This window comes from Hypanus sabinus, chromosome 4 (assembly GCF_030144855.1).
Source record: "Hypanus sabinus isolate sHypSab1 chromosome 4, sHypSab1.hap1, whole genome shotgun sequence".
Lineage (NCBI taxonomy): Eukaryota > Metazoa > Chordata > Chondrichthyes > Myliobatiformes > Dasyatidae > Hypanus > Hypanus sabinus.
Window position 1 is genome coordinate 37,267,625 of NC_082709.1, and position 26,176 is coordinate 37,293,800.

The following is a 26,176-nucleotide window of genomic DNA, read 5'->3' on the forward strand; positions in this document are numbered from 1 at the left end:
AAAAATTAAATCCCATTTTGGCTTAATCTAGTTATTTAACAGAAATTTATTATGTTTGTCTTATGAGTTTAAAAAATTTATGAAAGGGAAAGAAAGAAATTAATTTCAAGAAAGGTAAGCTAAGCTTAACTACCTGTTTATTTTTCAAGAAAGGTTGGCTCTTCATTCTCTACTCAAGAGAGCATTAACAATTATTTTTGGATTATTATATTATATCTACAATTTACTGATCATATTAACGTACCGTAAAATGCAAAACTGCTTCAAAGATTTACTTATTTGGAAACCAAATGGGAAGATGCTGAAAAGCATTATGTAGTAGGTTCAGCCATAATGAAAATATAATTATGTTATTCTTAAGGTAGTTTGGAACTATTTGGAGGAAGATTGTCACTCATCTTCTCCTAGTTTTCCACTATAACTTGAGGTTACAGAATTATGTAGTTATTAATTTAGCTGTTTTGAGTCCTGAAATATTTTTGCCTTTAAGAATTTATCCTGTTTCCTTTTGATGGTTACAACTCAAAAATTTCTATAGTTGTACTGTGGAGAGCATTCTGACAGGTTCCATCACTATCTGGAATAGAGGGGCTACTGTACAGGACTGAAAGAAGCTGCAGAAGGCTATAAATCTACTCAGTTCCATCTTGGGCACTAGCCTACAAACTACCCAGGACATCTTTAGGAAGCAGTGTCTCAGAAAGGCAGCGTCCATTATTAAGGTCCTCCAGCACCCAGGGCATGCTCTTTTCTCACTGTTACCATCAGGTAGGAGATACAGAAGCCTGAAGGCACACAGTCAACGATTCAGGAACAGCTTCTTCCCCTCTGACATCAGATTCCTAAATGGACTTTGAAGCTTTGGACATTACCTCACTTTTTTAATATACAGTATTCCTGTTTTTGCACATTTAAAAAAATCTATTCAATATACCTAATTGATTTACTTGTTTATTATAATGTTTTATTTTATTTTTTTCTCTCTCTCTGCTATATTATGTATACATTGAACTGTTGCTGCTGAGTTAACAAATTTCATGTTACATGCCGGTGATAATAAACCTGATTCTGATTCAATTTCCATGCAAATATTCCCACATAACTGACAGCACCTTAATGATTTCTGCACAAACTCCAAGTCCTGAGGTTTTTGAGTTTTCACGAAGGCATTGCATTTTCTTGTACTGCTTTACTTTGTTCTGGGAAGTATTCAGGAATGTAAAACTGGGGCTTCCCCCACAAGCTCATTGTTTCTCTTCTCACTGTGGGTTACATTTGTGTTTTTTGTTATTACCAAGCATTGAAATTATTTTCCATGTACCCATGTCCTCATTATTAATGCATATTAAAGTATTACAGACCACTTGTGTTGCTGAAAAGATTCTGAAATCTGTACAGATATTTCATCTTGTAGTATCTGCCTATAAGTCGTATGGTTGGCATCCGTCTGTCTCGAAGGAGGATGGGTGATGATAACCATCACAAGCCTGGGCAGAACGTATGGATATCCTGAGATGCCCAGTCATCCAGATCCCCCTTCAGCCTCACCAGTGTAGTCCAAAGGAAAGCTTATGAAGCAGTATGTTTGGCACCAGCTTGGCTGCGGGAGCTGCTAAAAGAATGTTCAATTATGTCCAGCCTCCTTAGGGGCTCCATTCTGGATTGACACTCCCAACCTTTGTCTCCCCTAAAGCAGTGGGGCTATTTACCCACAGCTGGGGATCTGTTTCACGAGCACAAAGGAACGTCCATACACCAGTGTGCTATGTGTGCGGGGTTGGACCTCCACCCTGTCCTCCGTAGTTCAACCTAAGTCCGAAAGGAGTTCAGTTTCCATGTGTTGCCAACAAGCAGGCACTATGTGAGACTTCCTGTTGGAGAAGCTTTGTACTGGCAAGGAGAGACTTGCACATTCAGTTCTCCTTTTCACAAGACCGCTAACCAGTGGTGGAAGCTGAAGGTGAAAGCGACGGGTACTACCACACTCAACACACCACAACAACCATTTTGACACCAAAATTCTAAAAAAATGTTAGCAACTGCAGTCTTTATTGAATAATCTAACCAAAATTATGAGTAGTCTTAACTAGTTAGTTTTCCATTTTGCGTTTCTATGTAAGGAAAGAATCCATGCTTAAGAGGTTGGAAAACATTAATCTCTTTAAAAAAAATAAATCCTGGTCAATGATAAATAACAGATCTGGTGCTGTAGACCATTCTTGCTGTTGGCTTCTTAATACAGCTATTCTTAGTTTCTATACTTTACTCTGCTTCTGTCAATGAAAACTTACCTGCTATATAGTTGGGAATATATTCCCTTGATCTATTATTATCGTTCTGTCGATTTCTCATGAAAGTACAGATTGCGTATGATTTGTAAAAAGAAAAGTTGCCAAATAACATCACAGTAGTAGTTGGAGTCTTTCAGTTATTTAGAAAAATTTAGATAAATTAAATAAGTTGAACTGGGAACACTGATTTATCAGTATCTGGAGTAATAAGGCAACATGAGATACTCTAAATAGGTTTGCTATCTGATGATAGTGAAATGAGGCCTGGAGATTCAGAAGCAGTGCAAAAATAATTGCAACTGAGGAAAAAGAGTTAGGGTTTTGAGGACTGCTGATGGGTCTGGAAGAATCGGGTGTAAATTTAGCAGTAAGAAATAAATTTTGCTAGTATTTGGATAGAGATTCAGATAATTGAGATGCATCGACATCTGGTAAGTGAGTTCCCGTGACCAGTGGTTGGGTGGTAAGTTCCCTAAATATTGGAAAGGGCTTGATTTGCTATAATTGTGGAAGAGAGAATCAAAGATGCAAAGGGAATATGTATAGCTTCACTATGTCCATTTCTGTGTTTCCAACATAACCAGTTTTTCTCCTCCATTGGTATTCAGTCTCTTTCTGGAATCAGATGGAAGGGGCAATGGGAAAAGTAGACCCAGGAAGGAGAAATCCGGAAGAATGGTGTGTGGAAGATAAGTAGAAGGAACCGGGTGTGTTGGGGGGGGGGGCAACATGGAGAAAGGTGAGCTAGATTAATTACTTTCAATCCAATTATCTAGATTCATAACCAGCTACTAAGTCAAATATATCCAAACCCACCATCCCCCATGCCTTATTCCACTTGCCCATCATCCCTCCCTTACCAGGTTCCATGTTCTGGCCTCAGTTTCTATCTTCCATCTCTCCTCCCCCACCTGGCTCCATCTGCCCGACATCCTCTTCATTACTTGGTTCATCTGTTTCTGAATCCCTGCCTTTTTTGTTGCATGATTCTGATATTGAGATTGGTTTAAATTAGCATATGATGTTCATAGAAGTAGAAACATTATGTTGTGTTGCTTTGTTAAGTGAACTTTTATTTTGCTTCATCATTGTCTTAACATTAAAACTTTTTTTTAAGCGATTCAAATATTCTTGATTTTGAGAAGAGTACTTCAGCATTCACTTTGATGTCCAGACATTTATCTTGCAAATTTTCTGATAGATAATTATTCTATGCTAATGAAATGTCATATTTTACTTTCACTCAGTGCAGAAACATCGGCTTGATTCTGCAAGGTAGCACAATCTAAAAACTTTGTCAGAAGCAAGCAAGATGTTAATTATTCAATCATAGCCTTAATTCAGTTTTCTCACAGTTTGAAATGATTCTCAACTTCTCCATGTTGCAGTGTTAGATTATTAGCTTTATAATTTGAGATAAGTTGTTTGTACACTTTTGTAGCTCAAAGGTTTAAGAACCATTGATGCCAGTGATATCTTCTCAAAGTTATTTAGAGAGAGATTCTAGTAGGTGTATACATCTGATATGAACATTTATAACAAACTATTTTGAAGGATTTGATACTGAACATCACTGGATTACAGCTCTGCTGAATTATTGTTATTGGTTTGTTATGTGATGGAAAAAAATCACAGTAATATTTGTGATGTTTTGTTATTTCCAGATAAACCTACTTCAGCAGTACAGGTGTTTCACTGAACTTATATCAACATGAACCGTGCTTTCAATAGAAAAAAAGGTGAGTGGATGTCTTTCTTCTTTTGTATCAAATTGACAGGAAAAATCATTTATTTGTTTATTGATATTCCAAATATTTTTGTGAATATTAATCCAAAGCATGGTATTATGGGGGGAAAATTGACAATTACTATTTTAGAAGGATTTATTTTTAGAAAACAGTGCTCACCGTAGTAAAGTTGAGAAGTAACATGAGAAGTGGCCAGTGGTTATTGCTAAATATTTTGATGGTCTCAAATTCAGTACTCAAGTTTCATGCTGAAGTAATAGTTTTCCTCCCTCTGCATGTGTGGCTTTGGCATCTTCTGTTGTTTCATCAGACTTCTTACTAGAGCTTGCATACGCAATTTCATTGGGCACCTTAGCATATGAAAAGGAGTGTCATACACTTCCAGTACAGTTTTTATTGTGAAGTATTAAACTTAGCCCCGGGGATTCTTCCTGTTACTTTCTATATAAAAGGATCAGGCGATTCTTTCTTCTGGAATCCCGGCAAGCATTCCTTCAGAAATCTACATCACTAAAATTGAATAACATGGCTGTTCCTATCAATTGATAATTGTAGCTTCTTCCTATGTTTGCAAAATGTATATCTAGTTCTGTACTAAGTAACTACTCATCAAAAGACGATCTTTAAGAATTAAGTAGTTGGAAACATTTTTAAGATCCAATGAAATTATGGTCTCCTTGCAGCATACCAAATGTTAGGACTGAGTAGTTTAGGATTGCATTCCTTAGAGCACAGAAGACTGAGGGAAGATTTGATAGATATGTACAAAATTATGAAAGCTATAGATAGGGTAAATGTAAGCAGACTTTTTCCACTAAGGTTGGGTGGGACTACAACCAAAGGTCATGGGTTAAGGGTGAAAGGTGTAAAGTTTAAGGGGTACGTGAGGGGAAACAACTTCACTCAGAGGGTCATGAGAATGTGGAACAAGCTGCCAGCACAAGTGGTGTATGTGAGCACAATTTCAATGTTTAACAGGAAGTTTGGACAGGTACATGGATGGTAGAGATATGGAGGGTCATGGTCCTTCACGTTGAGGGGGGTAGACAGTTAAAATGGTTTCAGCATGGATTGAATGGGCAATAGAGCCTGTTTCTGTGCTGTACTACTCTGACTCTATATGGTCTCAAGTCACTGCACAGTAGAATGTGAGACAGTCATGCATATGACATTGTCTAGAAAGTTGATCTGTTCCTATCTAGTCTCAGTTCAAATCTTTCATCATCCTGCTGCAGCAGTCATTAGATTGGTTCCCTGAGGGCAATTGTCCACAGAGTTGAAATTATCTTGTTTGCTTTTCTATTTCAAAAGCCAATAGCACCAGACACCACATTTTTTCAAAAGAATTGCTTCCTCAGAATTTTTTTTTTGGTTATGATAGACTTCTTGAAGCTGAACACAAATATAATTTCAGACTCCTTGCATCATGTAGGAATTTGGAGAAACAAGAAATTGAATTTGTATTGAATATGATGCATTTAATTGCATAATGGTGCTGATGTTTTGCAATAGTTCAACTAAGCTAAAATTGCTTTTTTGATGATATTCATTTATGCTTGGTGTCTGAGGCTTCTTGTTTAAATGTTCAACAATAATCAGGACATTGATAGGTTCCAGTTGTCCTGATACCATTTCTCAATGACCACAGTGTCCTGGTGAAAACTTTCACTATGGTTGTCACTGACAGTGCCAACATTTGCAAGGAAGCAGTCTAAATGGAAGGACATAAAATGAATCCTTAGTGACATGTTGCACTTCATGGTTTTATATGCTTGAAGCATTTTGTCAACCAGCTGCATGTAGTCTGGGTGCTCTAGTTGCCAAGAAAACATTCAACAATATCCTTCCGTGACATTTCCTCCGGTCCCACTAGAGGTTCTTCAAATTGCCCGTCATTGATGACCTGTTTGATTTGTAGACCAACAATGCCTTTCTTAAATCTTGGCATCAGTTATACTGGGAAACATCTGTCTCAATGATAAAAATCCTTGACAGAACTTGTTGTGCTTGGCGAAAGCAGATTCCATCCTTACAGTCTTGAACCCAGTTATTCTGCTTTTTGCTTTTGACAAACCCAAGTCTCTGACCAGGTCATTTAACTCAGATTAAGTTATCAGATGAGGCTCACTCGACATAAAGGATTCAAATTCTGTATCAGTATCAGTGTTATTTGCCTCCTCTAGACTCCATGTACCTAGTAGCCTCAGTACTGGAAGACTATCGTCATGCGGCACAGGTCTTGTGGCTGAAGAGAGATTGGGGTATTCCGTTGATTTCTTGTTTTTAGCAGAGCAAGTAGACACGCCATAAAGAGAGAAGTAGCAGTGTGTCACATATCCTTCTGCTCTTGCCATATCATCGGGACAGCAATGGCATTGACGTTCGGGTACCTCTGAGCCAGACTCTTAAAATCGACAGTGCATGTTGCGCAACGAATGTGAGGAGCCCAGACTCTGTCTTGGTCACCAATTTTCCACCCAAAGTCGAGCTCGTAGGCTTCCTTAATAAGATGAGTCATGCTCTGTGTTTGAGACTTAAGCATATACTCACCACAATCGAAAGCGCTATCACAAATACTGAATGCAAAGAGCAAGCATATCAACGTGATCACAAACCAATATAGATATAAACTTAATGCATAGAATGGTGTGTGCGTGATACTTTTATAGGTTTTCTAAAACCTGTCTTGCCGTGCAGCATCCACTCTGCTGAAGCATGCCCAGGTATTCCTGGACAAGATAGAAAACTTTTCAGCTTACATTGCAGACAGCATTTTAATTGACTTGAATTATGAATTGAAATAACAAGTATAGACTATTTCAAAGAAGTGGTGTGAAATAGGGCAATTTCATGGCAATTTTCATTATCAGTAGCCAAAAATCCATAAAATGCACTCAAAGATACTCAGGGAGCAAAATCTTTGTTGTCCAGTGTATTTTGTCAATAACCTTGTCTGATCTTCTGAACAATATGGACCTGTAAATATGGGCTCCAACAGCTGATACTTGCACTTTCTCTGCAGGTAGAGGGCTAGTTTGCAGGGACTGTATAAAGACTATCGAGGAGTCCCGCCCCTTCTCCCTGTCCACCACACCCCACCCCTCACCCCCAAAATCCGCACCATGCCACCACCTCGTGCGCACCAACAAAACAACGAAATAACTGAAAAACAGACAGACGTAATTTATTGATCCGGAGGGAAAATGGGTTTTGTTACAGCCGCACCAGCCAAGAATAGTGAAGAAATAATACAATATAAAATCATAAATAATTAAATAAGGCCACATGTAGGTCGATGGAGCAATACCTTATCTCCCGCCTAGGTAGCCTCCTACCTGCCGACATTAACATCCAACTCACTGACCTCCATTGATACCCCTGCTCCCCCTACCCCATCCCTATCTATAACTTTAGTCTGGTTCTCTTTCTCTCTCTTTTTCCCCCCTCACTATAATCTCCCCCCAGCAATACCTTTCTTTCTTTTTTATTTCCCATAATTCTCCACCTTCCCCTTAGCCAATTTCCCTCCAGCCTATCACTTCTCAGCTCTCTACTTCATCTTTCCCCGCACTTCTTATTCCCCCCCCCCCCCCCCCCGACCATCCCATGTTACTTCACTCCTGATGAAGGTTTTTGGCCCAAAATGTCATTATTACCTCCTCCCATAGATGCTGTCTGGCCTGCTGAGTTCTGCCAGCATTTTGTGTTTTTAATAATTAAATAATAATAAATTAATCATGCCAAGTGGAAATAAGTCCAGGACCAGCCTATTGGCTCAGGGTGTCTGACACTCCGAGGGAGGAGTTGTGAAGTTTGGTGGTCACAGGCAGGAATGACTTCCTATGACACTCAGTGTTGCATCTCGGTGGAATGAGTCTCTGGCTGAATGTACTCCTGTGCCTAACCAGTGCATTAAATATTGCATAGGTTATATAGACTTAGGCAACATGGATACAGGCCTTTTGAACCACCTCATACTGTACATTTAGTATGCTGATTTCACTTCTCCATGTTTGGTCCATGTCCCTTTAACCCTTTCCTACCCATATATCTCTTAAAATGCTTTTAAACATTGTAATTTTACATCTCCGTACCAGATCTAATGGCAGCTCATGTTATATATCCACCACCCTTTGCGTAGAGAAGCTTGCTCTTCTGGTCACTGTGAAAACTTTGAAGGTCACTATTTAAAATAATACAATTGAATAAGGTACTCTAATCATATGTTTTTGTTAAATAATTTTGGCGTTTAAACTTCCACTGAGAAAAAACATCAAGTTTATTTCTTATTTTACCTTAAACCTGTCCAATTGTTACTGCCAATCACCTGGAAGGACCAAGTATTACGTACTAACAGCACATGTGAGGATAGGTCACACGGCCTCAACATCACATAACTATCACATAACTATCACATAACTATCACTATCACATAACTATCACATAACTATCACATAACATACTATAAGTAGGAAGTTCTTGTCAGCTGTCACACGTGTTGATGTGTAATAGCTTGTCCCCTCAGACTGATGAACAGTGCTGCTTGTGACCATCAACTTTGGGTAAGTGAGGTGTAGATGTCCAGTAGAACCGATCCAATCTGATTTCATTACTGGATTGTCCATGTTTTGATAGAATCTCCTAATTGGGCCCAAATTCTTTCTAATTATTAATGGTTAGTTTAATTGTGCATACCTCATTTGTCCTTTTATCTATTTACTCATTGCCCTTGACTTCTCTGGCAAAAAAAAAACCCACATTGTTTTGTCACAGGAGAACTTGATTAAAGTTGGAATCAATAGTTATTAAGAAAGGTTTAAAGGCCCCTGAGGTAATTATTAGAAAATTACAAGAGATTTAGAAATATCGATGAAAACCTCAAAATCAGAAAGTACAATATAATAAATTGAATTTTTTTTTAAAATGAGAAATAAACTTGATTTTTTTTTGTCAGTGGAAGTTCAAATGCCAAAATTATTTAACAAAAACATATGATTAGAGTTCCTTATTCAATTGTTTTACTTTAAATAATGACCTTCAAAGTTTTCATTTTGAGTCCTTAGCAAAGGTTGAACTTTACCAGACAGTTTTCCCAAAGGCAGGCGAGTTGAATGTTACTTATTTATTATTGAGGTACAGTGTGGAATAGGTATTCCTGGCCCTCTGAGCCACTCCGTCCTTCAGCCTCTAACTTCACCCTAGCCTAATCACGGGACAGTTAACCTACGGATCAGTACATCTTTGACTGTGGGAGAGAGCCCAGAGCACCCAGAGAAAACCCATGCATTCCATGGGAAGGAGATACAGACTCCTTGCAGGTGGTGTTGGAATTGAATTCTGAGCTGTAATAGCATCTCAAAGACCGCCACACTACTTTGGTGCCCATTATTAGTGAATACAGTTCGCTCATGCATCCATAATTCAAATTAAAATGATGTCCTGTTCATTTTGGGAGGCTCTGTCATTTGTAATGCTTTTAAAAATACTTTGAACAAAATAGAGGCCTGCTTTTGAAAACATTTTCATACTGATGTGATGATATTTTCAAATAAAAAGAGTGATTATTGCCAGCAAAAGAGGAGTTATGTGGTGTCATTGGAAATGGCTGTCCCCAAATGCCCTGTCAGGACAGCTGACCATTGAATATGATGAATCACTTGACTCCCAAGCCACTTCCATTAATTGTATGATGAGGTCTGAGAAAAGCAAAATTGTTAAATAATATGCTTATTTGATGACATGTAAATCATGCACCCACAGAATTTAGCGCTTGTGTCAGATGGATTGTCTGAAGTAAAAGTATGACTCTCCTTTTGTCCACTTTTTATAAATGTAGTTAACTGCATTCTGACAATTCTAAAGTATTCATGTTAACAGCTGTGCTATTTCTAGGCAATCTATTGATTTTAAAGGCAATCTTACTATAAAAATGGTTACCTCATTATTTAAAAAAATATTTTTGCTCAGTGCAAAATAACAAATCGGGTGATCAACTTTTCCCTTTTTTCTGTTACTTATTTAAACTTGGGATTGAATTTTCATTTTCACTACTGGGCAGTCAGTAATTTGTTCTTGATATGATGTTTATTTTACATGACACTATACCCTGCCTGTCTTTTTGCAATCGGGAATAAAAGTGAAAATTTGCCTTGATTCTCACATGACAGAGAAGGAGATTCTTGGAAGGAATTGTTTTGTAAGCATTTGGAGACGTAAGTGAGTCAATTCTTTGGAAAGTTGTGGTTCATCAAGGACTTCGTAAAATGGTAAATGTACTATTAATTAAATAGTAAAAAAATATTTTAAGTTAAGGGTATACACGCAGCTGTCGAGGAAAGGCCACAGTATGAAGGAGATAAGCCTCTGAAAGGGCCCGTGAGCATGAAGGATGGGTGCATGAGACAGAACGGCACTGGAGAGAAGTGTTTGCTTGTTTAAAAGCTTAGAGTGGCCATCTTAGACCTAGCTTAGCTGCATATTGCCTGAAATTACCCGCTCTGCCTTCCCATTCTTCTCCGACTGTCCTGGTACTGGCCTTTAGGGCATCTGACTGTACGTATCTACAACCAAAAGAAACAATGTTTCTCCAGATCACCTTGCACCCATAATACATATATCACACACAGCACGTTAAACAAAATATTTCCACAAGTAAGTTAATAAAATACAATTTAAAATGCATGTGAAGTGTGCAGCACAGGTAAACAGTAGACAGGTTGCTGTCCTACTGAAGAGACCACAGAGGTGGCAGGGTAGTTATTAGTCTCACAGCTTCAGAGAAAATGCTGTTGATTTGTTGTCTACGCATGCCCATTGATCCTCCCTCCCTCCCTCTCTCTCTCTCTCTCTCTCTCTCTCTCTCTCTCCCTCTCACTCACTCTCTCACTCTCACTCTCACACTCTCACTCACACACCAGTTAAAGCCACCTCCTGCGTATGTGCTTTTATTTGATCTGTAGTTATACAGACTCAACAAATTGGCAATGAGTACGATTTTGAATGTCAATGAATGTTACCAACTGCACCAAAAATTATGGGGCGACACACTTCAGAGAGGGACAGTGAGTGCATAGAGTTGAACAGCATCGAGAAGGTGTTCACAGATCCTGACAAAGGGACGTGTGAGTAACTCCATGGTGAAAGGTGCACAGCTAGCAAACTTCAAGTGAAAACAATGTGTCGATGGCCTTAGTCGGCGGGGGGGGGGGGGGGGGGGTGGAGTTCACAATTTTAATAGTGCTAATGAGAACTGGGAATCGTATATCAAGCGGGTCGAACTGTATTCTAATGCAAACATCATGGATGAAGAAACATCATTGGAGACTGCAGCAAGGGATGTGGCAGGACTGCAGTAAAGTGTTTATATTGAAAAGCACAAAAGTCCCTGAATGGTGAAAAAAGCCAAAGAGCCTATTGATGCTGCAAATCCTCCTGTAATGCAAAATGACTGTTGGTTCAAAGAAAAAGTTTACAGACAAGGTCACACATAGAGACTTTGCAAGTCAGATAAAAAGCACAACCAAAGAAAAAAAACACACAGAATAAAAAGTTTCAAACACAAAACTAAACAAATGTATAAAGTGACTAAATGTGAAACTGAATCAGAAAACACAGAGTCTGGAAAACTGTCATGTTTAGAACTGCATAGCGTTACTGAAGCAGATCACAAGATCATTTGCATCACAATAGATGTGTCTGTTGTAAAACTGAATTTTTTTTAGATTATGAGAACACTCAGTCCTCGTTTATTGTCATTTAGAAATGCATGCATACATTAAGAAATGATACATTGTTCCTCCAGAGTGATATCACAAAATAAAAAAAGGACAAACCAAGATTCACACTGACAAAACCACATAATTATAGCATATAGTTATGGCAGTGCAAAACAATACTGAAATTCTAGATCGTGGATGTGGTTTAAAAAGTCTCAAGTCCTGATTGACTCCAATCGTCCTGATATCAGGCAGCAAACGGGAGAAACTCTCCCTGCCATAAACTTCCAGGCACTGACAATGCCTCAGAAGCACCCGACGACAGCAGACTCTGATTCCGTCCGAAAACTTCGAGCCTCCGACCAGCCCCTCCGATACAGCCTCCCGAGCGCCATCCTCTGCCGAGCGCCTTCGAACTCGTCCTGGCCACTGAAACAAACAAAGCCAAGGTCTCAGAGGCCTTCTCCTCCGGAGATTCCGGACCGCACCATAGCAGTGGCAGCGAAGCGGGCATTCAGAAGTTTTTCCAGATGTTCCTCCACGCTCTCACGTCTGCCTCCATCAAATCAGGATTGTGCACGGATCCCTATTTAACACGTAACGGATATCCATTCTCCAGAGAGGCCGAGCGCTGCGTCGCGCCGCCATCTTCTCCTCTTCCAATTATTCAAAATTGAATTGGATACAGGGTCGGCTTTGTCCATAATTCCAGAGGATGACTACAGCAGACTGTTTTCTAAGATACAGTTAGAAAAGAGCTCAGTGATACTAAAGACTTACACAGGTGAAAAAATGTCTCCCAAAGGCAAAGTGAATGTAATTGTGACGTATGGAGGCCAAACACAGCAGTTAGAGCTTTATGTATTGAAAAGTGGAGGGCCAACACTTTTCAGACATGAATGGTTGAGAAAAATCCAACTAGACTGGCACTCAATCAAAGCTCTCAGTGTGACATCAACAAGTAACAGCAGCCCAAATGGCAGCACTGACCAGAGCTGCTTAACGTTAATGAAAAGTTATTTGAGAAAGAAGATTGTAAACTCAAACGCATGAAAGCTAGAATTGAACTGGATGAAACACAACACCAAGATTTCATAAAGGGTGTCCAGTGTCTTACGCACTATACCTGAAAGTGGATGCTGAACTTCAGAGCTTGGAGGCAGCTGGTATTCTCTCCAAGGTTGAGTAGAGCAATTGGGCCACACCCATTGTTCCGGTGATCAAGAAAGGGAAGGCCCGAACTATTTGTGCATGTGTGAATTTCAAGGTGAACTTCAAGCCGGTGCTGCATACTGTGCAGTTTTCCCTGCCACAAATAGAAGACATTTATGTGTCTTTGGAGAAGCTGGGAGAGGTTCTCAAAGATTAACTTGTTACAAATCTATCTGCAAACTCTGGAAGTGGAGATTGAGGAGTCAAAAAGGAAGTTCCTCACAATCAACACTCACAAGGGACTGTTCCAGTATAATCATCTTGTCTTTGGAGTCACATCAGCTCCAGCAATTTGGCAAAGAGCAATAGACCAAGTGCTCCAAAATATCCCAGGAACACAATGTTACCTTGCTGACATCATCGTGACGGGCAAGGATGATGTTGACAACCTTCAGAACCTTGGTAAAATCTCATTGTTGACATGTCATTGACAAGCATGGATTACATAAGTCACAAGATTGAAGCAGTGCTACAGGCACCCAAACTAGAAAATGTGTCACTACTCAGGTCATACTTGGGCCTTGTGAACTACTACTGTCAGTTTCTCCCAAACATTGCTACAGTCCTGCATCCATTGAATTCAGTCTTGCAGACAGGAGTGAAGTGTGGATGGTCAGAAAGATGGGAAAGAGCATTCAGTGGAACAAAGAGACTAATAAAATCTGATGAACTGCTCCTCCATTATGACCCATCCCTGCTCATCAGACTGCCATGTGATGCATCCCCTTTTGGCATTGGTTGCATTTGTCACACATTATGAACATCTGATTGTGTTTGCTTCAAGATCACTGTCAAGCACAGAACACAACTACGCACAGGTTGACCGAGAGGCCGTTAGTCTAGTATGTAAAGAGTAAAGGAGATCCACTGCTAGCTCTGGTGACAGACCACCAGCCCCTTGTGTCCATTTTCAATCCCAGGGAAGGAATTCCAGTGCTGTCTGCCTCAAGGATCGCACCATTGGGCAAAGGGTTATGACGTCACCACTTAACAATGGCTAGCTCAGGGTAATCTTGTGTTTCCAGAGTTCTCAGTGAGATGCGACTAAATGTATGTATGTCAAAGCGTGGATCTCGTGTTTGATTCTTCTCTAAACTGCATACCAGAATGCTAGAAATCTACATGAAGGACACCTGGGTACAGTCAAAATGAAGAGTCTCACCTGGAGCTGTGTGTGATGGCTGGGAATAGATAGACGGATTGAAGACTTGCACTTCACCATTTAAAAAAAAATTATCTGCTCTAAGCAGTGGGCCTTTACTATCAAGGCATTCACACACCAGTTCTTATTAATGTAGACATACTGACCTCCTCCATGGCTCTTACTGGAAATCATAGCATTTCTGTCCGCCCAAAAGGTTTGGATTGTAGACGCTTTCCCATTTCTGTTGTGTTGTCTGCCACTGAATTATGGATTACCTTCTAATGCTGGGAAATGGCCAGACTTTCTGTCTCCAGTCACAGATATAACCCATCAGTCCCTCCACATTGCAGTGCCCAATCACTTTCCATGTAATCACAGGTTGTAAGAACATTGTCTCTGTATTTTTGTAGACTTCTGAGCGCTTACACTTACAGTAGATTGTAAAATGCCATTGAAACATTGCTGTTATCAAAAAGTTAAAAGTAAATTTAATAAATTAGTACATATATGTCATCAAATGCAGCCCTGAAGTTAACTTTCTTGCAGGCATACTCAATAAATCTGATAACTGTAACAGAATCAATGAAAGACGACATCAACCAGAGTGCAATAGACAACAAACTGTGCAACTAGAAAAAGAAAGAAAGAAAAAGATAAAAATAACAATATTGGATAAAATAGGGTATCAAATCAGAGAAAACTAAACAACATAGAAACATAGAAAACCTACAACACAATACAGGCCTTTCGGCCCACAAAATTGTGCCGAGCATGTCCTTACCTTAGAATTACCTAGGCTTAACCATAGCCCTCTATTTTTCTAAGCTCCATGTACCTATCCATGCAGAATATGAACCGTCTACAACCACTCTTTGCCTTCTGTGGACAAGCCAATTCTGGATCCACAATGCAATTTCCCCTTGGATCCCATGCATCCTTACTTTCTCAATAAGCCTTGCATGGGGTACCTTATCAAATGCCTTGCTGAAATCCATATGCACTACATCTACAGCTCTACCTTCACCAATGTGTATAGTCACATTCTCAAAAAATTCAATCAGGCTTGTAAGGCACAACCTGCCCTTGACAAAACCATGCTGACTATTCCTAATCATATTATGCCTCTCCAAATGTTCATAAATCTTGCCTCTCAAGATCTTCTCCATTAACTTACCAACCACTGAAGTAAGAAACAAAAGGGGTATAAACAAATTATACCTTGACACACCTTCTATACAAAGATGATTTGAAATTATACACTCCCTCATCAGTCAACCTAAGACCACCAGTTGAAATAGTAGAACTATTTTTGAAGAATATAAACATGAACTTTGGCCTAGGTAAGTGCAGAGCATGAAACAAAGGTAAATGCCATAGAGCTAGTAGAATATAAAACAGAGCAAGATACCATACTGTGGATAAATATGAAACCTATAATTATCTCTGATATCACCAAGCAAAGAAATCAGATCATAGAGCAATAAAGGGAAAAGTTACAACAAGCATTGAGCTCATCTGGAAATGAAGCTCTCGTCACTTACGTTGCTTGATTTTCTTTCATTAGAGTTGACAGGATTCAAGCCCTACTACAGCAGTTGAGTATCCTTCATTGATTCAGGTTTATTCTGGAATTGCCACCTCACCCGTACCTGGCCTTTGTAACTTCCTTGATCGCCAGACTTGAACGCCTCTGATCTGACCCTCAGCTGATTGCCAATCTCGTGGTTCATCCAGGGCTTCTGGTTGGGGAACACTCTGAATGATTTTGTGAGGACATTTTTGCCTACGACTTTCTTTTATGGTCCTTGACAATTGTGGTGCATTCATTCAGATCCACAGACAAGTCCTTGAACACAGTCCAGTCCTCTGACACAAATCAATCCTGTAGTCACTCCAATGCCTCCCACGGCCTCCTCTTTCTTCTCCTAATATCTGGCTGTGGTGTTGCTCGTTAGTCTCTGTCTGTTTGCAGGTATGAGAAAGACAGACAAGTGATCAGATTTCCCAAAAAATGTAGTCGGGGAATGGAATGTAGACTTTCCTTATCCGAGTGTAGCAGTGGTCTGGTGTGTTGGGATGCCTAGTGCTATAGATTATATGCTGATGGTAGTGGGCAGGGATTTCTTCAAACATGCCTGATTGAAATCCCCAACTATGATATGAAATGCGTCAGGGTGGACTGTTTCTTGTTTGGTAACGTCACCATGCAGTATCGCAAGCACCTGATTGTAGTCGGCCGATGGTGGTATGTGAACTGCTGTCAGGATCATGGTGGAGAACTCTACTGGTAAAAGGAACAGTTGACCTTTGATTGTTAAGTGTTCAAGGTCGGGGGAACAAGAGTACAGGAAAACTGCCTCATTGGAGCACCACAGAATATTTATCATGAAACACAGACCTCCACCTCTTGCCTTTTCTGAATCAGCAGATTGGTTTATTCTGTGTATCAAGAAGCCTTGTTGTATCTGGTGTACTCTGAGTAAGCCACATCTCGGTAAAACACAGAACACAACAAGTTCTTACTTCCTTTAATACAGCAATCTTGTCCTCAGGTCCTCAGTTTTGTTCTCCAACAGCTGCACAGTTGCTCACAAGATGTGGGTGGAAGGACCTTCACCCCCCTGGTTTGAAGCCCCTCCCACCTACTTAGCTTCCAGCTATGGCAATAAACCTTCGTCCACTTAAAGGTGCCTGCTTGCTTGAGAGTTAGGTCCACCGAGTCCTTCAGAAGATCATGAAATCTGTAGTTTATTAAATCAATTCAAAAGTACGTTGATTAAAGGGAAATTCCATGCTGCAGATTGCAGTGAGAGTAATTGAAATGAGTTTTTTAGAATTAATGTATGTAGCCCGCAGAACGTCGCCGTGGTTCAGCAGTGCCATCTTTGATAGTCTCACTTGATCTCAGAATCAGTATGAATATTGACAAAAATATATCTTAATGAAAATTACCAGTAGACCAAGCAGTATCCCTGGTCTGTATCTAAAATAATTTGCCGGTTGATGGTTTAAGGTAGACTGATTTAAACATTTTTTTTTACAGGTAATTAGAGTAGAAAGGATTTTCACTCCAGAAGATGTCATAGCAATCCTTTAAATGGAAAGTTTACAGACATAGGAAACCTATAAAGAAATTGTTTTATTTTCCTTTTAAAACATAAGGACAAAGTGTAGCATGCTTTCATCTGAATCAAACCTGAAACTAAATGCATTTTCTGTGTGTTTTAATGTTAATGTAGTCAAATGTGTACAGTAAAGAAACAGAAAAGTATTTGGAAGATTAAATTTGAATGTTTTTATTTATTGTTTAAATAATCATGCTAGTCAACTATATTTTTACTTAAATTGGCCACTGTAAAACCTGTGTGCTCATACAGAAGTGCTGGAAAGTTTGTGCACCCTGTAAAAATTTTCTATATTTCTGCATAAACATGACCTAAAATGTGATCAGAATTTCACATAAGTCATTTAACTAGATAAAGAGAACCCAATTAAATAACACAAAAACATTATACTAATTATACTCGGTCATTTATTTATTGAGAAAAATGATCTACCATTACATGTATTTGTTGGAAAAAGTGTATTAACTTTTGCTGTTAGTTACTGTGTGACCCCTTTGTACAGCAATAACCTCAACCAAGCATTTCCGGTAACTGTTGATCAGTCCTGCACATTGGCTTGGAGGAATTTGAGGTTATTCCTCCTTACAAAACTGCTTAAACTCTGGGATGTTGCTGATCTTCCTTGCATGAACTGCTTGCTTCAGGGCCTTCCTCAATATTTCTATAGGATTATGGTCAGGACTTCAACTCAGCCATTCCAAAACATGGATTTTCTTCTTTTTAAACCATTCTGTTGTTGATTTACTCTGGTCTTCCAGATTAATGTCCTGTTAGATTATCCAACTTCTATTATGCTTCAGGTGACTGACTGCTACCCTGACATTCTCCTGTAAAATGCCTTGATACTATTTTGAATTCATTGTTCCCTCAACGATTGCAAGCATTCCAGGCCCTGAAGCAGCAAAGCAGCTCCAAACCAGGATGCTCCTTCCACCATGCTTCACAGTTGGGATGTTGGTGTGCAGTGCCCTCTTTCCTCCAAACATAGCGATGTGCATTTCTGCCAGAAAATTCAACTTTTGTCTCATCTGTCCACAGAACGTCGCTCCAGGAGCATTGTAGAACATCCATGTGGTCTTTTGTAAGCTTGAGGCGTGCAGTAATTTTTTTTGGAGAGCTATCGTTTCCTCCATGGTGTCCTTCCATGAACGCCATTTTTGTTCAGTGTTTTCCTTATAGTGGACACATGAACAGAGACTTTAGCAAGTTCTAGAGATTTCTGCAGGTCTTTTGCTGTTACCCTTGGGTTCTCTTTCACTTCCTTCAGCATAGCATTGCATGTTATGCTCCAGGTGTGATCTCTGCAGGGTGTCCACTCCAAGGGAGAGTAGCAACAGTACCAAGTTGCCTCCTTTTGTAGACAGTTCCTCTTTCTGTGGACTGATGAACACTCGGGTCTTTAGAAATGCTTTTGTAGCCTTCTTCAGCTTGATGCATCTCTACAACTCTTCTGAGCTCCTCTGAAAGTTGTTTTGATCGAGGCATAGTGCACATAAACAGATCTTTCTTGAGAAGAGCAGGCTCTGTCAGTAACCTGACTTTGTGTGTCTTTTTTAGAGGGCAGGGCACCTCTACAACCCACATCTTCAATCTCATCTCATTGATTGGAACTCCTGACTCTGAATAGCTTTTGTAGAAGGCATCAGCCCAGAGGTTCACAAATGCATGCAATATTGGATCATTTTTCTCAATAAATAAATGAATAATTTTGTGTTATTTATTTAATTGGGTTCTCTTTATCTACTTTTTGGACATGTGAAGATCTGATCACATTTTAGGTCATATTAATGCAGAAATAGAGAAAATTCTACAGGGTTCACAAATTTTCCAGCACCTCTGCAAGTATTAGCTTTTGGAAGATTGGATTGGAGGAAAGAACTGAGTGCAAGCACTGGAATTAAAGTTAATATTTCGGAGTAGATAAATCATATAAATGTACAATATGTTGTTTTGGATACATTTCTCAACATTCAGAACAAATTCCATATACAAATGATTGATAGTAGAGGCCAACTGTTGAATGCCACATAATGTGATAAAAGAGGAAAGATCTACTTATCCACGTTTTAGCCTTCTTTCAAAACCATATGAATGATGTGTCACTTTCATTCGTCCAGAATCTGTGCTGTTCATTAAGCTCATTACTGATTTTGTTTTGAATTGTATCCCTGATAAAAGTTCATGTGATTATGTGATTTTTTTCATTAGTAATGTCAAACCAATTTACACTGCCATACCAATCACAATCCAGTTGTTTTTGTTGTAACTTTTCATTTATCAATTTGTTTCATGCCGAGTTGCTGCAGTTCTTCAGCTGTTGCTTTTGCTGCCATACCCTAAAAATTATTGCATAATACCTTTTTCTTTTGATTAAATGAACAAACCAATTTCTTCAATGACTGACATTTTCCAGTATATAAATTTTCCCCAGAATTCAGTCTTGATTAATACTTTTGCAGTTTATCCTTGAAAATTATGAAGATTTGCTGTTTTCAGCTAGATATTATTGTTGGCATTGTTGTGATTTTGATATTTCAGTAATATTTGAGTAATATTGTAAATGTATCATGTGATTCAGCATTTTTGTTTACATAATTCATTATGGGTTATATGAAAAAGTACATGAATGGCATATGTCATTACACGACAATGTCATATGTGCATCCTCACTTGTAAGTAAAAATGAAAAAGACGTATTTTTCCAGACCATTGCTTTTTTGTTCTCCGTTAGTTTTTTATTTTGGAGTTAAATATAACATAACAGGCACCAGATTTACAGTGGATTATAATCTCTTATTAACTAAACTTTCTGTAGCTAAATAGAAAGAATTATCCTTATGCCTTTAATAATATATGTCCAGTAATTTGCATTCTACCCCACTGATTATGAATGGCATCTGATTTTGGGGTTTAAATTGATGCAACATGTATTAATCTATCCTCATTAGTTCCATTATATTTGCATTAATTATTTGAATGGTCCACGTTGCATTGCAAGAACACTGTTTTGAGTAGGACTTCCCTTACTTCAATGGCAACTGAGCAAGGAGAAGGGCCTGAGCAAGCAAAATATATAGATGAAGGATCTTGCGTTGAAACGTCAACTACTCACTCTTCTCCATAGATGCAGCCTGGCCTGCTGAGTGCTTCCAGCATTTTGTGTGTGTTGCTTGTTTAACACCCTGGTTAAGTGTTTTTTTTTACTGCTGTGCTGTAGGCATTCCATTTCAGTTCTGCAAGAACAGTCTGTTCTGCTATCAGCCTTTTGGGTTTGAGCCGAGATAAGGGACTTTGTGTTTAATTTCGGAATGTGGTGTCAGCCAGCCAGGATGGTGGAATTGGGAGAAGGTTCTAGAGGATGCAGGGCAGAGAAGTTTATGAGGGACACTTTTGGTGGGTTGAGGTCTTTTTGGTGGGAGCTAGGAGCAGATGGGAGGGAAGATGGCTGAGGATGCCATCCCTGCTGCACAAGGTGGTTTGTGCAGATCAATGGCTTCAAGGAGGAAGGACTAAAACTCCCATGGGAGAACCTGTTTGTTCGAGATGGATTTTGAGCGACAGTCAGAAGGTACAGTGTGTACATTGAAAACACACGACTTCGTGCACGTGTGACTGTTTAAGTATGATGGGCCCATTGTTTTTTTTCTTTATTTCCTTTAATAACTGGTTGCTTAAGTTAACGTTTTTAAATATACTTTATAATTGTATGCAGTGTACGATCTGTTGCTTCTCGCCGACGGACAATTGCTGGGGGCAGTAAATCATGCAGCATTCACACAAACTGGGGATTGGGTGGGCGAGACATCCCAACCTCACGGGTTTGGCGGGACCTAAGTCACATACACCCTAGGTGTACGAAGCCTGAGGAAGGTGAGTTTCTCGATACGGAGTCCGGTGGCTGTTAGCGAGGGTCTAGTGAGCTGCATTTCCAGAGATGCCCAGTAAAAAGGGATTTCACTTGGATTTCCAGCATATGCAGATTTTCTCTTATAAGCAAAGTGTACTATTGTCTTCCCTATGACTTGAAAATATAAACGCAAACTTAACTTGTCTGAGCTATTTCCTTGGCTGGTAGATCCAAAAACTGCTGGAGGAATCCTTTGCCTGAAGCGTAATTTCTGACTCCACCCATAAGCCTCTGAAAGCTGGTCAGGCCCATCCACAAGCTTGTAGAAGTAGAAGTTGGACATTTGCAGCAACACACAGAAAATGCTGGAGGAACTCAGCAGGCCAGGCAGCACCTATGGAAAGAAGTACAGGCTTTTTATAGCATTTGTTGTTGGGTCAATTGCCAAGTGCTAGACCTGCCCCCACACCATCTCCCTCACTACCATCCAGGGCGCTGAGCAGTCCTTCTAGGTGAGGTGACACTTCACCTGTGAATCTGTTGGGGTGATTTACTGTGTTACTGTGTGGCCTCTTGTACATCAGTGAGACCCAACGTAGATTGGGAGACTACTTCGCCAAGCATCTATGGTAGGTCCGCCAGAACAAGCAGGATCTCCCAGTGGCCACCCATTTTAATTCCACTTCCCATTGCCATTCTGATTTTGAGCATCATGGCCTCTTTCACTGGAGGAACACACTTCGACTGGAGGAACAAAACCTTGTATTACCTTCGGGTAGCCTCCAACCTGATGGCATGAGCATTGACGTGCTCCTACCCCTTTTTCTTTCTTCCATGGCCTTCTGTCTCTTTCACCAATCAACTTTCCAGCTCTTTACTTCACTCCTCCCACCCCCGGCTATCACCGATCACCTAGTGGTTCTCTCTCCCCTCCACCCACCTTTCAAATCTACTCCTCAGCTTTTTTTCTGCAGTCCTGCTGAAAGGTTTTGGCCCAAAGCTTGAAGTGTACTTTTTTGCATAGATGCTGCCTGGCCTGCTGAGTTCCTCCAGCATTTTGTGTGCGTTGCTCTGATCTTCAGCATCTGCAGATTTTCTCTTGTTTGTGGTTGGACAGTTGGGTTGATAGCAGTGGTGGCTCATATTTAAATGAAGTAATTCCTTGCTGTGTACAATTATTGGTTACTCCCTATGGTTGTTTTAGTTTCCCTTTTGAACACCCTATTTCCAATATAATTTTCCAATCCAGGATCCCAAGTTAAAGGCGGTTCAATGGGTACATTTAATGTCAATGTGTACAATATACATGCTGAAATTCTTCTTCTGTGTAAACATCCACAACAACAGAGGAGTGCCCCAAAGAGTGAATAACAGTTAGATGTCAGAACTCCAGAGAACCCCCCCCCCCCCACCCGATCCCACTTCCACACACAAGCAGTAGCAAGGCAACCACCCCTCCACCAGCAAAAAAGCATCGGCGCCCTTCACTGAGCACTCAAGCGTGCAGCAAAGCATCAATAAAGACACAAACTTGCAGTACCCAAAGACTACTCATTCACCGGGTAAATTGTCATACCACAGATTTTCATTCCCCTCTCGCTCTCTCCCTCTCGCTGTCTCTTGTTCTCGCTCTTTCTCTCTCATAATGGAAAAGAGGTGTCCCTGTTTTACAGTGAGAGGAGACACATAGCAAACAACTCGCTGATTTAGATGTTAAAAATCTGTTGCGTTTCTTTTTCTGAGCCTTGCGCGCAGAGAGTCAGACCCAGGGCTCAGATCTCTGGACACACAGCCCATGGCAGCTAACCCACTGCTCCCGATGTTTCATGTTCTCCCACGATGCCTTAGTCAAGGACTAAGAATCAGAATCCAGCTTTGAATCAGCCCGTCTCCAGAGCCACGAAAATCCGGTAACTCCAGATCAGGGTCTTCAAAAGAACCTTGAAAAGGAGTAAAAGAAATATCAAAGATAGAAGTAGAGCTGTTTCCAAAGATGTAAGCAAAGGAATCACTGCTGGGTGCCATCTTGTCTTTGCTCCGAGCCAGCCCGAAGCTGTCTCAATTCGAGAAAGTATTTTACCAGGGTTGTTAAACATATAGAATGCAGGGGATTTTGGCTGTTGACTTCAGAATCACTTTAAAACCTACCTGAATTGATACTGCTGGTGGTACATTCAAGAGTTATTCAAGATTTCAGATTTCTGGATCATTGGGAACTCTTCTGGGGCAGGTATGACCTCTGCAAAAAGGATGGGTTGCACTTGAATCTGAGGGGGACCAATATCCCGGCGGGGAGATTTGCTAAGGCTACTGGAGAGAGTTTAAACTAGAATTGCTGGGGGGTGGGAACTGAACTGTAGTGACAGAGGAAAGGGGGGTTGGCTCACAAATAGAGAAAGTGTGGAGACAGTGTGAGTGGGAGGATAGGCAGGGGACTGAGAAGGGACATGCTCAGACTGATGGTTTGAGATGTGTCTATCTTAATGCGAAGAGTATCATGAATAAAGTGGATGAACTTAGAGTATGGATCAGCACTTGGAGCTATGATGTTGTGGCCATTACAGAGACTTGGATAGTGCGGGGGCAGGAATGGCTATTTCAAGTGCCAGGCTTTAGATGTTACAGAAAGGATAGAGAGGGAGGTAAATGGCACTGTTGATCAGAGATAGTGTCACGGCCGTAGAAAAGGAGGAAGTTATGGAGGGGTTGTCTACGGAGTCTCTGTGGGTGGAAATTAGGAACAGGAAGGGGTCAGTAACTTTACTGGGTATTTTTTTATAGACCACCCAATAGTAACAGGGACATCAAGGAGCAGACAGGGAGGCAGATTCTGGAAAGGAGTAATAATAACAGGGTTGTTGTGGTGGGAGATCTTAATTTCCCAAATATTGATTGGCATCTCCCTAAATTGAGGGGTTTAGATGGGATTGAGTTTGTTAGGTGTGTTCAAGAAGGGTTCTTGACACAATAAGTAGATAAACCTACAGGAGGAGAGGCTGTACTTGAGCATGTATTGGAAATTGAACCTGGTCAGATGTCAGGTATCTCAGTGGGAGAGCATTTTGGAAATAGTGATCACAATTCTGTCTCCTTTACCATAACATTGGAGAGGGGTAGGAACAGACAAGTTAGGGAAACATTTAATTGGAATAAGGGGATCTATGAGGCTATCAGGCAGAAAGTTGGAAGCATAAATTGGAAACAGATGTTCTCAGGGAAACGTACCGAAGAAATGTGGCAAATGTTCAGGGGATATTTGCATGGGGTTCTGAGTAGGTACGTTCCAATGAGACAGGGAAAGGATGGTAGGGTACATGATACATGGTGCAGAAAGGCTGTTGTAAATCTAGTCAAGAAGAAAAGAAATCTTACGCAAGGTTAAAAAAAACTAGATAATGATAGAGATCTAGAAGATTAGGAGTATAGCAGGAAGGAGTTTAACAATGAAATTAGAAGAGTCAGAAGGTGCCATGAAAAGGCCTTGGCAAGCAGGATTAAGGAAAACCCCAAGGCATTCTACAAGTATGTGAAGAGCAAGAGAATAAGACATGTGTTATGCCTGCAGCCCCCTCCTTTGTGAGAATCGCAAGATCACTATTGGGTTGGGTCAGGGGGCCCAGGAAATGAGAGAGAGAGATGTGTGGAATGTCTCGTTCCCCGGCGATGTAAAGCTACGGGACATGGCCATTGTCTCTTGGAGACAAATTTGTGTATTGAGATACTATGCTACGTGAACACCCTAAGGCAAAGTGGGCTGGTTGAGGGAGATATTGCATCACCCCCAACCTGATTGACATCTACGACCCTGCGAGTCAGGATAAAAGAGGGTCTGTAGGAACAGCCCCTCAGACACACCAGAAGAAACCCTATCACTCCCGTGATAGTGGGAAGCCATTCGAAGGAGGCCACGTGCGTTCAGTTCCATTGCCAGGGACTGGTGGCTTGTAACACGGAAAACGGCTTTTAGCTAACAACGGGGAAACCAACTCCCCGATTCAAAGGATTGGCATCATAAAAGACCTGGGCAAGTTAAACCATCTCTCTCTAAAACCCAAAACACTGCAGCTTGAACGAACTAACAGTGACTTCTATATTTCCATCAGACAATACATTATCCCCTGGACAACGATAGAGCTATTACTTATTGGTTATTATGACGCCCGCGCTTTTAGATTTAGTATTGACGACGTGTATTATCTGTATGTTTGCATTAATGTTATTTTTGTGCCCCTTTATCAATAAATACTTTTAAAAATAGTACCATCAGACTTCAACGGACCTCTCTATCTTTGCTGGTAAGTGACCCAGTTACAGGGCTTCGTAACACATGAGAGAATAGGACCAATCAAAAGTGACAATGGAAAAGTGTGTATGCAACCGGAGGAATTAGCGGAGGTACATAATGAATACTTTGCTTCAGTATTCACTATGGAAAAGGATCTTGGCGATTATAAGGATGACTTGCAGTGGACTGAAACACTTGAGAATGTAGATATTAAGAAACAGGATGTGCAGGAGCTTTTGGAAAGTATCAAGTTGGATAAGTCACTGGGACCAGACGGGATGTACCCCAGGCTACTGTGAGAAGCAGGAGAGGACTTTGCTGAGCCTCTGGCAATGATCTTTGCAGCATCAATGGGGATGGGAGAGGTTCCGGAGGATTGGAGGTTTGCAGATGTTGTTCCCTTATTCGAGAAATGGAGTAGGGATAGCCAGTGAGTCTTACTTAAGTGGTTGGTAACTTGATGGAGAAGTTCCTGAGAGGCAGGATTTATGAGCATTTAGAGAGGCACATTTAGAGAGATTAGGAATAGTCAGAATGGCTTTGTCAAAGGCAGGTCGTCCTTACAAGCCTGATTGAGTTTTTTGAGGATGTGACTAAGCACATTGATGAAGGTAGAGCCATAGATGTAGTGTATATAGATTTTAGCAAGGTCTTTGATAAGGTACCTAATGCAAGGCTTATTGAGAAAGTACGGAGACATGGGATCCAAAGGGACATTGCTTGATGGATCCAGAACTGGCTTGCCCACAGAAGGCAAAGAGCGGTTGTAGAGTGATCATATTCTGCATGGCGGTCGATGACTAGTGATG

The 26,176-nt window shown here is 40.4% G+C and overlaps 1 protein-coding gene across 20 annotated transcripts in view; it reads left to right on the plus strand.

Annotated features, from left to right (window-relative positions):
- LOC132392660 (PTB domain-containing engulfment adapter protein 1-like) overlaps positions 1-26,176 on the plus strand; it is a 403,579-nt gene that overhangs the window by 204,895 nt on the left and 172,508 nt on the right. For 19 of the 20 annotated variants that reach the window (XM_059966854.1, XM_059966855.1, XM_059966853.1 and 16 more), the window contains one exon: positions 3,956-4,030. In XM_059966854.1, coding sequence (XP_059822837.1) covers positions 4,003-4,030 — 28 coding nt within the window. In that variant the 5' untranslated portion in view covers positions 3,956-4,002. Of the gene's footprint in view, positions 1-3,955; positions 4,031-26,176 lie in introns of those variants that run through there. The other variant, XR_009511611.1, reaches the window with a different exon arrangement.